Source organism: Heterocephalus glaber, unplaced genomic scaffold (assembly GCF_053883595.1).
Source record: "Heterocephalus glaber isolate CG9 unplaced genomic scaffold, H.glaber_assembly_v1.0 deba00001795, whole genome shotgun sequence".
NCBI lineage: Eukaryota > Metazoa > Chordata > Mammalia > Rodentia > Bathyergidae > Heterocephalus > Heterocephalus glaber.
This window is the reverse complement of record NW_028258476.1, coordinates 4,579,939-4,592,161: the sequence shown is the minus strand read 5'-3', so window position 1 is coordinate 4,592,161 and position 12,223 is coordinate 4,579,939. Positions and strand designations below refer to the sequence as shown.

General features: G+C 46.9%; 1 protein-coding gene across 12 annotated transcripts in view; it reads left to right on the top strand.

Annotated features, from left to right (window-relative positions):
• Nucleotides 1-1,149: 1,149 nt before the first annotated feature.
• The window catches only part of Tuft1 (tuftelin 1), a 36,986-nt gene continuing 25,912 nt past the window's right edge, over nucleotides 1,150-12,223 (top strand). For 2 of the 12 annotated variants that reach the window (XM_087203338.1, XM_087203333.1), the window contains exons 1-2: nucleotides 1,171-1,298; nucleotides 10,274-10,311. Coding sequence is in view for 8 of the 12 variants with exons in the window: in XM_087203329.1 (XP_087059455.1) it covers nucleotides 1,239-1,298 (60 nt within the window). In the remaining 4 variants the exon portion in view is untranslated. Of the gene's footprint in view, nucleotides 1,299-5,608; nucleotides 5,689-9,505; nucleotides 9,569-10,273; nucleotides 10,312-12,223 lie in introns of all 12 variants that reach the window. The other 10 variants (XM_087203337.1, XM_087203334.1, XM_087203328.1 and 7 more) reach the window with 10 other exon arrangements.

Genomic DNA, 12,223 nt, shown 5'->3' with positions numbered 1-12,223 from the left:
TCCTTGTCTTCTGATTTTTTTTCTGGCTTATTTGGAAGTCTAAGTTTTATGAAGAGGTCATTTTAACTCTACAGTTTAGAGAACGAAGCGGGAGTTTCTTCACCTCACTTTCCAGAGGTCCTTTATTGTAGATCAGATGGGACCTAGAAAACCTGCACGTGTTTATAGCAGCCCTGTTCTTCCCTGAACAACCTGCTGGGAATAGCAAGGCCCCAAACACCTGGGCAATAGACCAGAACAGGGCTTTATTCCCTTGGGTTGCAGGCATATCTCCAGCATTCACCTCCCAGACAAATCCGCATCCATTCCTAATAGACCAGGGGCCCCATCCCTATCTGGAAGGTGGGAAGTTTCTCCCCTCTGCCCTGGTTTTGGCTTGAGACAGCTAGCCCTTCTTAACTTACTGCCAGATGTAGGGGTACTGCGCACTAAGAAATAGCTCAGACCTCAGACTGGTGGAACAGCCATCTGCCCAGAGCACTTGGGCTGGGAGGAAACTCCTGGGCCTGTTTGGCCAACTCCCTCTCTTAAACCCTCCAGATCCCAGCCGTGTAGGGTAGGTAGTAAGAGCCATCGGAGAAGTTTCTCTAGGATTCCTTTTAAGGCAATGTGTCCCGCCTCTCCCCACCATATAAGGGTAGCTTTGATATAATAGCTCTCCAAAACAAGCCCCACCCAGAGCCTAGCTGGCTTTGACTTTGGCCCCGCGTCTTGCCAGGGAAGGGCACCTGCCAGACTGGCTCAGGCTAGTCTGAGTGAGCCAGCCCTTGGTGCCTGCCTTTCTACCGAGGTGGAAAAGGTTTACTCGGCTGTACAAAGTGTACAGGCTGGCTTATGTGTGAAGGTATGCGGAGGTTCCAACTCTTCGTCTGCTATAGAGGAGCAGGCAAGATGATTACTTCTGACTCAAACTCATCTTGGAGTTGAGACAAGATTAATGAATGTTGTACACCACGCACTCCAGACAAAACTGAAGCAGCAGCTCTGGGTCATTCCAAAAGCCCACCTCTATGTAAATGTAAACTAGCGCGGATGGGGGCGTGTCCTGAGGTCACTTGGCACCCCCCACTTTGTGCCTTCGCTCGCCCATTGGCGTACAGCGTTCTTGGGCGTGGCCTACCCTCGGCTCCGCCCCCGACGCTCCTATACTAGGGGCGGTTCCTCACGCACCCGCCCAGTTGAAGCCGGACTGCGGGGCGGAGGGGTGGGCTGTGTGCTGCGAGCCTGGCGCGAAGAAGATGAACGGGACGCGGAACTGGTGCAGACTTGTGGACGTGCACCCGGAGGGCCAAACCACGGTAAGAAGAATTACCCACACCGCCTTCCCTGCTTGCTATTCGGGGTTCCAGTTCCGGCCTGCGCCGAGGTCGTGACATCAGCCGGTGCCCTTCTCGGCGCTTCTCTCGCTCCCTTGTTTTTCTCTGCCCTGCGGCGGGCCGTGGGAAGGTCGGGACTGAGACTCTGGAGGCCGAGGGCTGGGGGACCCGGCCCCTTGGGAGGGCCCTGCGGCTTCTGTGTGTGCCACGTGTGACCGCGCGTCCCAGGCGTCCGGGCGGCGAGCGTGGGTCGTCAGAGAACCGGGGACAGGGTCCCTGCGCCCTGCTGGACCTCGCGTCCCGCCGAACCGGATGAAGCTTTTCTGCGGGTCCTGGTGACCTCAGAGGCCCTTCAAAGAATTTTATGGTGCTTTGAGGGGTCAGTAACAAGAAAAAGGGGTAGAGAGTGAAATTCCAGGGCTTGGGGCGGTGGGTTGGGGGGCTGGTGGGAGGCAGGGGGACCCAAATCACTCCGGCGTTGGTCGGAGACCCCGCCTTCTGCTGAGAGGGACAGAGCTTTCCACCTGGTGGTCACCCCTCCGTGTCCCCTGCAGGTCCCCTGCTCCCCTCCCCCCGTCGGCCGACAGATCGCTTCCTGGGACGGTTTGTTGGTTTTGCTTCCCTCTCCAGCCGCCAAGCCGGAGCCAGGGGATGAAGGCGATGCTGAACCTGGGCTGGAAGGGAAGGGACGCGTGTGAGGATTTGAGGGTTTCCTGGACCCGGTGAAGTCGGAGAAAGGGGGGCATAATCCAGTGAAAGCCTCTCTGCCCTGCTTCCCTCTTCCCTTGGGCCTTAGTCCCTGTCTCCCAGGCTCCCACTGTTCCCCAGCTGGCCGTCTGATTTCTCCTCTCTAGAGACAAAGGAGGATAATTTGTGGCTGTTCCTAGGCTTCCTGGGAACCTAACCCCGTATAGCTGTGAGACAGGAGCCAAGGCGATGGGGAGTTTGTGTCCCCCCCCCCCCCATTCCCTGCTGGCTGCCTGTCTCAGCATGCCCCTGAGGTAGAGCTAACCCAGCTGCAGCTGCGTTATAGTCTTCTTCAAAGAATATTTGTAGAATAGGTGCTCATTTGAAGTTTAGAGTACTGAGGATCGCTTCTTTTCACAGTCCCCTGGTTATTTTTGCCTAGGCTTGGGAATGTTTCTGCCACATTACGGTGCAAGTCTCGCTGCTGCCCAGACCCGGCTCCCCAACCTCCAGTCCTGCCCCACCTTCGTGCTGTTTTGGAATGATTGAGACTGGAAAGGGTGCGAGATAAATAAAGGAGAGGGCTGTCTGGGCTTCTATTTTGCTTGCTGTAGAAAAGATACAGAAGTCTAGGACCATGAATGACATTGGCAGCATTGCGAATGAATTATCACCCTCTGATATCTCTTGAGGTTGCTGTTTGTTTGGTGTTTTTTGCTATTTGGTGGCACAAAGGAATAAGTAGGAAAATAGTGAGTGAGGAATTCATAGGCTCCAGGCACAGTTAAGTTTGAAGCTAACCAGAGAGAGATCTCTAGAGCAAGAAGGACTCCTTCCCAGGCGGAACTCGAGATGTACTTTACTCCAAAGTTGAGAATGAAATGACTATTGGAGGTGTTCCTGGGCTCGTGAAGAGGGGGAGGAGATGGTAAACAGTCAGTCTGTCAGGAGACAGGCATTGCCCTAGATTCCTCTCCTCTGAGCCAGCCTACAGATAGAATTTATGGCTGGACAGTCCTAGAGATCCTGTCATGTGTTCATACCACTGAGTGAGTGCTCAGTGCAAGGTGGGAGTGAATCAATAAGGGAAGAGATGTTTTTTTCTGAGCTGCCAGTGTAGATAGTCGTTTGGAGTGTTCCAGAGGGGCTGGGGCCCTGGGGTTTTTGGTGTTTTCCCACCAGCCAGGCACTGTGTATTAGTGCTATATACTTGGACATGGAAGTAGGGCCAATACACCCACTGAATAATAATAATAATAATTATTATTATTATTATTATTTTGGTACCAGGGATTGAACTCGGGACCTTGTGCTTTCGAGGCAGGCAGCAGCACCACTGAGCTAAATCCCCAGCCCACCACTGGATTATTTTTATGGTTGGGCACACATGTAGCAGGTACAGTGAGCCAGTTTTTCAAAACTGCAGACCATAATCACTAGTGGACCAGAAATCAATGCAGTGGGGGCAGAACTAGCACTGAAAAAGTAGAATAGTCTCTGTCTCAGAGTGTTAGTTAAGGGTAGACATTTTTTACCCCCTGTGCTGGGGATTGAATTCAAGGCATACTAGGTAAGTGCTTTACCACTGAGCTGTATCTCCAGCCTTTTCTTGGAGACAGAATCTTGCTGTGTATTTGGGCTGGCCTTGAACTCACTTTGTAGCCCAGGCTGGCCTCAAACTCACTGAGATCCTCCTGCCTCAGCATCCCAAATGCTAGAATTACAGGTGTGCGCCAACACACCTGGCTCCCCAGCCCTTTTTATTTTTTATTTTGAGGTTATTTGAGACAGAGTCCCACTAAGTTCCCCAGACTAGCCTCCAACTTTCCACCTTCCTGCCTCAGACTCCTCAGTAGGTAAGATTATAGCTTAAGAATTACATCCCGCTAGGGTAGAATTTTTGGCAGAACTTTGTTTCAGTTAAATGTATGTATACATATTATATATGTGCATTGTTTGTTTTTTTTGGTACCGGGGATCAAACTCGGGACCTTCCCCCTGCGAGGCAGGCGCTGGAACCACTGAGCTAAATCCCCGGCCCTATATGTGCATTGTTTATGGACTGTGATGTAAGACTTCTTAGGTCAAAAAGTTGGCAAACCACTTTGGTAAGTTATCTTAGCACATAACAGTACAAATAAACCTTAAACTTATTTTTATTAGACATTTCCATTAACCGCCTTTGAACATAGTAAGCAACAGAAAGTGACTCCAGCTAGCTTAAGCAGAAGAAGTTCAAACTGAGAGAGTCCTGGGGCCTGGGGCCTGGGTAGGGAGGGAACTGATGAACAGAGGCTTTCTGGTTCTGGGTGAACTGGTTCCAGCTGTTTCCATCATTTTTGCCATTCTGCCCAAGATTCCAGAAAGAGGGTGCCTTTGTCCTCCTGACCTCTCCTTGGCCAGGGGAGGACAGGGTTCTCCTCCTCCTCCTCCTCCTTCTTCTCCTTCTGCTTCTGCTGCTGCTTCTTCTTCTTCTTCTTCTTCATCGTCGTCGTCGTCTTCTTCGTCTTCTTTTTTTTGGTACCTGGGATCGAACTCAGGACCTTGTGCTTGGCAGGCAGGTGCAGTGCTGCTGAGCTACATCCCCTGCCCCAGGACAAGGTTCTTTTATGGATAGGGCCATAACATTACCCAGTGAAGGAGGGAGCCAATAAGGCAAAACCCAGTGAGTGGTGGAGGTTATGTGGTGAAAGAATAGGTGTCCATGGCATTAGATTTTGGCCTAGCAGATGTCGGATTTTCTTCCTTCCTTTCCCCCTCCCTTCCCTCCCCCCCCCTTCCTTTTTTTTTCTTTTGGTACTAGGGATTGAACTCGGGTCCTTGCGCTTGCTCAGCAGGTGGTGAAACCACTGAGCTAAATACCTGGCCCCCTTCCTTCCTTTCTTCATCAAAAGAATATATGTGCATGAAAACCTAGTGAGTTAGGCATGGTGGTACACTCCAGTAATCCTAGTTACTCAGGAGGCTGAGGCAGGAGTATTGCAAGTTTGAGCCCAGCCTGGGCAATTTAGGAGAATTGTCTTAAAAGAACCAAACAAATAAATAGAGGTGGGGATGTAGTTTAGCACTCCCAATGTGTGTATGAAATCTAATAATATCACATGGCCTTTAAAAGAGTATAGGGCTGGGAATTTAGCTGAGTGGTGCCACTGCCTGCCTCACAAGCACAAGGTCCTGAGTTCAATCCCTGGTAACCCCCCCCCCAAATGTAGAGTAGTATTTGATTGATCAGTACTAGATATCTATTGAATTCTGTTATAGGAATTATGGGGAACACACCCCCACCCCATACAAGCACCTTTCCTGTGATCCCAGTGTAATTTTATGGCATTTTATGGTATTTTATGGTATTTTATGGTATTTTATTTTATATTTTGGTACCGGAGATCGAACTCAGAACCTTGTGCTTGCAAGGCAGGCGGCGGGACCACTGAGCTAAATCCCCGGCCCAACAGTCTTTAGCTAAACTGTGATTTCTGTCAATAGCTTTGTGCCTGAGTGCATGACAGGAATCCAGCTAAAGTGAGCAGTAGCTTCTATGTTTGTTTTGCCCAAAATGACTGCACTAAGTTAATTTCTCCATTCTTGAATCTCCTCATCTGTAGAACAGGAAAACCACTGTACCCGTCTCATCGGGCTGCTGTGAGGGTGAAGTAAGATGATACACGGAAGCATCAAGCACTGGGTAGGCTACGTTGCTGTTCCTTTCTGTTTGTTTCCCTCTCTGAGCCCCTGGCCGAGGGCTGAGGATACATCCGGGAACTCTGGCTCAGTCCCTGTTTGCTCCTGCTCGTCATATGGACATTTGTTTAAGCTTATCTGCTTCTTTGCTCTTTCCATAGTGATCCAGCTCCCTCTGCCAGTGGAGTCTCCAAGGGTGAGACAGCGCCTGTGGGTGGGCCTGGGGCAAGGCCCCGAGTGACCCCTGCCAGTCCAGCTCCCCTGGACTGCAGATTTGGGCACTCTTTTTGGGCCACTTTCTTCCTCTTTCTCTTCTGACCTCACAGCCAAGGCAGCTGGTGGCCTCTGCTGTCCTGTGCTCTCTGATGAGGGGATTTGTTTGAAGTAATCAGTGTTACCCCTCCTTCAGACATGGACTTGTCATCTTCTCTGGGTTTTTTGTTTGTTTCCTTTCCTTTTCTTTTGATTATTATTATTTTTTTTTTGGTAGGGGCCGTTTTGGCCAGAGAGGGAGGTTCTCTCAACACCCGGGTGGGTCTGAACCTTAATACTTCAAAAGGTAAAATAGTTTCCTGCTGAGTCTTCCCTGAGTCTCTTTTTTTTTTAACTAGAGCTGTGATTTATTGGAGGCTCATCATGAGCTTCATATATTTTCGTAACAGCTTTATTGCAATATAATTCTTATGCCACACAACTCACCTATTTAAAGTATATAATTCATGAAAAATAATGAAAAAGAAAAAATATACAGTTCAGTGGTCTAGTATCTTCAGAGTTGTGCAGTTATCAATAAATCGATTTTAGAACATTTTCTTCACTTCATAAAGAAGTCCTGGCCCCTACGCAGTCACTCCTATATCCTGGTCTCCCCAGTCCTAGGCAACTACCAGTCTATTTTCTTTTTCTATGAATTTACCTGTTCTGAATATTTCATATAAATGTAATCATACAGTGGCCTTTGTGACTTGGCTTTCAGTTACTGTAGCATGTGGTTTTTAGGATTGCCTATAGTGTAATATTGTAACACGGATCAGTGCTTCATTTCTTTTTTGTTTCTTTGTTTGTTTGTTTTGTTTTTTGAGACAGAGTTTTATTATATAGTTCAGGCTGGCCTTGAACTCACTGTGGTGAGTTCAGCCTTCTGAGTGTCAGGATCACAGGCATCCGCCACCACACCCGACTTACTTCTTTTTATGGCTGAATAATATTCCATTGTGTGGACCTATTATCATATGATATCACCATTGTGGGTAATGTTGGTGGACAATTCATGTTTCTCTTTTTTGGGGGCTATTGTATTGTAAATAATGCTGCTATGAACTTTGGTGTGCTTTTTACGTGGAGGAATGTTTCCATTTCTCTTGAAGAGAAATACATGGGAGCGGAATTGTTGGGTTAGGATATTTGCATTTTAAAAGAGGATTGATCTGGAGTCCTTGGTGCTCACCTCCAAACCCCGCAACCTGGGTGGGGAAGATACTCCTGGGCAGAGGAACCTTTCAAGTGTGGTGACTGTTCTCCCTGTGAGGCTGGTCCCAGCCTGAGCCGTACAGTTCTCCCCACACCCTGCCACCTGCCCCCATTGCATGCCCTTCCTTGGAGGAGCAGAGTGCAGCAGAGGAGCCTCCTGGCCCCAGGAATTTGGGGAATGCTGGGAGGACTGAGGGTGGAAGTTTACTGGGGCCCTGGGCCCAACTGGTGTCTGCTTGGGGGGAGGTGTGGGCCACTGACGGCCACCACCGGCCGGTAATTACGGTGCAGGCCTCTCTGGGTCACAGCACAGTCTTGTGAAATACTTGTGTTTCCTAGGGGTAGGCAGTTTAGTTGGGGGATAGAAGAGGAAGGGCTGGGGATGTAGCTCAGTGGCCAGCGCAAGGTCCTGAGTTTGATCCCTGGCACCAAAGAGAGAGGGAGGGAGGAAGAAAGAAAGAAATGAGGTTGGGACGATGAAGAGAGAAAAGGGAAATGGTTACCTTGTGTGTGTGACACAAAAGCAAAACTCAAAAGCAAGGAGTTTCGGGCCTTGTAGAGGAGGGGAGAGGCCTGAGGAACTTAGCCTGCCTTCCTTCCTTCCAGCTGGCTGGAGTTTGGGACTCTCCTCCCTGTACTGACTTCCCACTGCCAGGCCTCAGTATGGGCGCCTCCTAATGAGAAAGTCTGCCTTGCTCAGTCCCTTTTTTCACCGCCTCCCAACCACCCCTGTCAGCCCTCTGCTTGGAACTCGTCCAGCCCATGCCTCTGGGTAGGTAGCAAACACTTGTTTCGTTGGCTGACTGGAGGCGGGAGAAAGGCAGTGGTTCTTTGTGCCTATTCCACAAAGGGCCATCCCGGGCCTCCAGCTCTGCGTAGGGCAGGAGCCAACGCCCCTGAAACCTTCTGGTGGCTCCGAAGTCTTCCCAGGGGAGGTGGATACCCACCTCCTTCGAGGCCTCTTTGCGTTCATGGGGCTCCCTTGGCCCGGCAGCCACTGTTTCAAGGGGATGGCAGTGTTTCCCCTTTCTCGGAGTGGGCAAGTTGAGGTGGCAGGATACGGGGTGAAGATGAATGAAGGATGCTCTTTTCCAGCTCCAAGACGATCTCTACTTCTCTGTTTCCCTTTAGAAGCAGCCTTACCCTCGATTCCCCTTCCCTCGTCTGCTGGGCCCTGCAGAGGCCTGGGGAGTGGGTGCCTGGGAAATGCAAGCCTGTGCTATGAGAACCCCTGGGGCCGTCTGTTTATCTCCTATCTCTTCACCGTCTTGTTCTCCAAGCCCTCAGCTATGTGTTTACCCCCTCCCTACCTGCTTTGAGGAGTGAGTCACTGCAGAGATTTGTTTGAACAGAGTGTTGAAGCTGCCTGTAATTTGGAGGTAGCAGGGCTTCTCCCCAAGAATGTTTATGAGGTTAGAGGCTGCTTACTTTGTGATTAGTGCTGCTCCTTATACGCTAGAGAAGGCTCCACTTCCCACCTTTCCTTTCATCAGAGTCCCCAGATGGACCACCCTGCCAGATGTTTTTGGGTTCCTTTTATTTATTTATTTTTTGGTTTTTTATATATATATGGGATCAAATTGAATTCGGGACCTTGTGCTTGCGAGGCAGGTGTGGTGCCACTGGGCTAAATCCCTGGCCTGTGAATGCTTACTTTTAAAAAAATTATTACAATAAAAGACATTGCCTGGGCTGGGGATTTAGCTCAGTGGTTCCGCTGCCTGCCTCGCACGCGCAAGGTCCTGAGTTCAATAAAAGACATTGCCTGGGCTGGGGATCTAGCTCAGTGGTTCCGCTGCCTGCCTCGCAAGCGCAAGGTCCTGAGTTCAATCCCTGGTACCAAAAAAAAAAAAAACGGGCCGGGGATTTAGCTCAGTGGTTTCACCGCCTGCTGTGCAACCACGAAGACCGGAGTTCGATCCCTGGTACCAAAAAAAAAAAAAAAAAAAAGACATTGCCATTCATACCCCTCAAAAATCTCTCCCTCACTTTGAACACGTGTATCCTGTTATTCTTGCCATTTTCTGAAGTAGTTCTGGAAGTCCTCTTTCATAAGTGTCTTTCTAAGATGTGATCAAAAGTACAGGGAAAGTTGCTTCTCCATGCCATCCAACAGAAAAGCAGGCTTGTTAAGAACATTATGGTGTGTCTCCAGCTACCTCATCCCTGGATCTGGCTCTGTGTGACTTCTGACTCTTCCCCAAAGCCAAAATGACCATGAAAGGTAAACATCTAGGGATCAAGGCGGCCACAGTACAAAAAAAAAAAAAATGAGGCAAGGTACAAATTCCCTATGATGAATATTATCATTATGCACCTCTAAATGTACCAAGAAATGTTTCACTTAAAAGGAAAGACAACAACAACAAAAAGACATTCACAAAAGAGGATTTTCAGAACTGCTCCCGAAAGAGGTAAGAACAACGGGATAAGTGTGTTTGAAGCAAGGGGGGGGGGTGTGTGTGTGTTAATGACAATAGGTCTTCAATAAATTTTTTTAAAAATTTGAACATTAACCATATTTTTCAGTCACACCTATTTTTTAATTATAGGAGAGTTACACAAATTCTTTTGTTGCTAAAGTTTACAATACCATAGAAGTATATAAAGTATATAAAGCAAAAGGCCCTTTACTCCCCTGTCTCTCTTTTATTTAATATGTATGAATTCAGTGTTCTTCCTGTGTGTTTTCTTTCAAGAAATACCATGTGGCATTGTGTTAGGAGCCCAGATTGGAGCTAAAGGGCCTGGGTTCGAATTCTGACTGTGCCTCTTACTAGTTGGAGAAGATACTGAAATTCTGTGCCTCAGTTTTCTTTTCTTTATTTTTTTTTTCTTCAGTTTTCTAATCTATAGAATGGAGATGTTGGTATTAGTATTACTGTATAATATTGTTGTGACGATTAAATGAATTAATATATATAAAGAAAGCCTTTTGAACAGGGTCCAACAGGGCCTGACACATAGTGAAGGGTGTATATAGGAATTGGCAATCACCAATACTGTGAATATGTGTGTGTGTGTGTGTATATTAATATGTACTTAAATACATGAGAAGTTATGTTTTACAAGTTAATGACTAATTTGCTTTTTTTTTTGGTACCGGGGATCGAATTCAGGTCCATGAGTTTGCGCAGCAGGTCTCAAAACCACTGAGGTAAATCCCTGGCCGCTTTTTTTTCTTAATATATTTTGGAGATCTTTTCCTGTCATTTCTTAGAGATTTACCAACTATATAATAACTTCTCGTTATTATATACATATGTTAACTTTATTCATTCGTTCACTTACTAGAGAATATTTATATTATTTCCAGTTTTTTTTAAACTCTTGTAAATAGTATTGCAGTCAATAATTTTCCATGTATGTATATCTTTGGGCAAATGTGCATGGATTATCACAGGGCATGTTCCTAAAAGTAGAATTACTGAGTCAAAGGGTTAACAAAATATGCAAACCCTTTTAGTTATTGCCAAATTAACCTCCAAAAATATTACTATAAACTTCTACTCTCCAACAATACATGAGATTACTCTTTTTTTTTCCCGCATCCTCTCTGATTTTAGATATTGCTAATATCTTTAATATTTGGCATTCATTTGGTCTAAAAATAATTATCTTGCAAGATTTACATAAAGAAAAAATTAGTTTACCAAAAAACAAAATAGAAGCCTTGGCTGTATGGAAAGTTTTAAGCAATGAAATGGACACCTGTGTACTGAACACCCAGTTTAAGAAACATTACTGCCGGACATTGGCACACACCTGTAATCCCACCTACTTAAGAGGCAGGAGGATCACAAGTTCTAGACCAGCCTGGGCAATTTATTGAGACCTGGTATGATGATCCTTCTGCCTTAGCCTCCTGAGTGCTGGGATTTCAGATGTGCATGCACCACCATATCTGACACCAATACTTTTTAAAGTTCCCAGGGTCTCTTGGAGACCATAACCCTGTAGTGACAGTGACACTGAAGTGACCACTGTCTTAAATTTTGTGTTTATTTCCTCGTTTGTTGTTGTTGTTGTTGTTGTTATTAGTAGGGATTGAACCCAGGGCTATTGCATTGAGGTACATCCTGTTTATTTGAAAAGATTGATTGATTGATTGATTGAAAGAGACAGGGTCTTGTTAAGCTGCCAAGTTACCCAGGCTGGACTTAAACTTTCAGTCCTCCTGCCTCAGCCTCCCAGAGTGCTGGGATAATAGGCATGTGCCACCATGCCTAGCTGCTTTTTTTTTTAATGGTAGCAAAGTTTATTTGAAAAAGTAAAAGTGAAGAGCAAGGGAAAAACTGGCTCTGGGGAGCAAGCTTGGGCTGAGTAAAAAAGGAAAAAGCAAGATAAAAGTACACCTTGGAGGACACAGGGCGGACTGTCATGTGCCCTTTATGCAGTACAAGTCTCAAGGAAACCCCGAGAACTTTGACATCTGGGTCCCGAGAGGCAGTGCAGGTCTCCTAGGCCTCAGGCTGAGGTCAGGTCCAGGCTGACTTCAGGTCCAGGCCATCCTATTGAAAACCTGCTGGACTTCTCAGGAGAGTCCACGTGCAGGGATTTGGGAACTGTTCTGCACATGGGTCTGGATCTTGTAACTAACATGTCCCTTGCTTTGTTATTTTTTTACTGCATGTTCAAATGATAGATAGCCTACTGGGGATGGGTTTTTTTTTGTGTTTTTTTTTTTGGTACCAGGGATCGAACTCCGGTCCTTCCGCTTGCGAGGCAGGCGGCGGAACCACTGAGCTAAATCCCCAGCCCAGGGGATGTTTTGAATTGTATTTTATAGGTTGTTTTTCTACTTAACATAATTTAAGATTTATTCATGTCATTGTACATTGTTCATTTATTTTCATAGCCAAATGGTTAGTTCGTTGTACTAATAACACTTAGTGTTAATGAACTCATTTTTAATCAGTGGGTCATCCGAGTTTCTAGTATTTTTCCATTGCTAGCAATTCAAATGTGACCATACTTGCACATCTTACCTTTATATATATATATATATTTTTTTTTGTGCTGGGGATCGAACTCAGGACCTTGCGCTTGCGAGGCAGGCGCTGGAACCA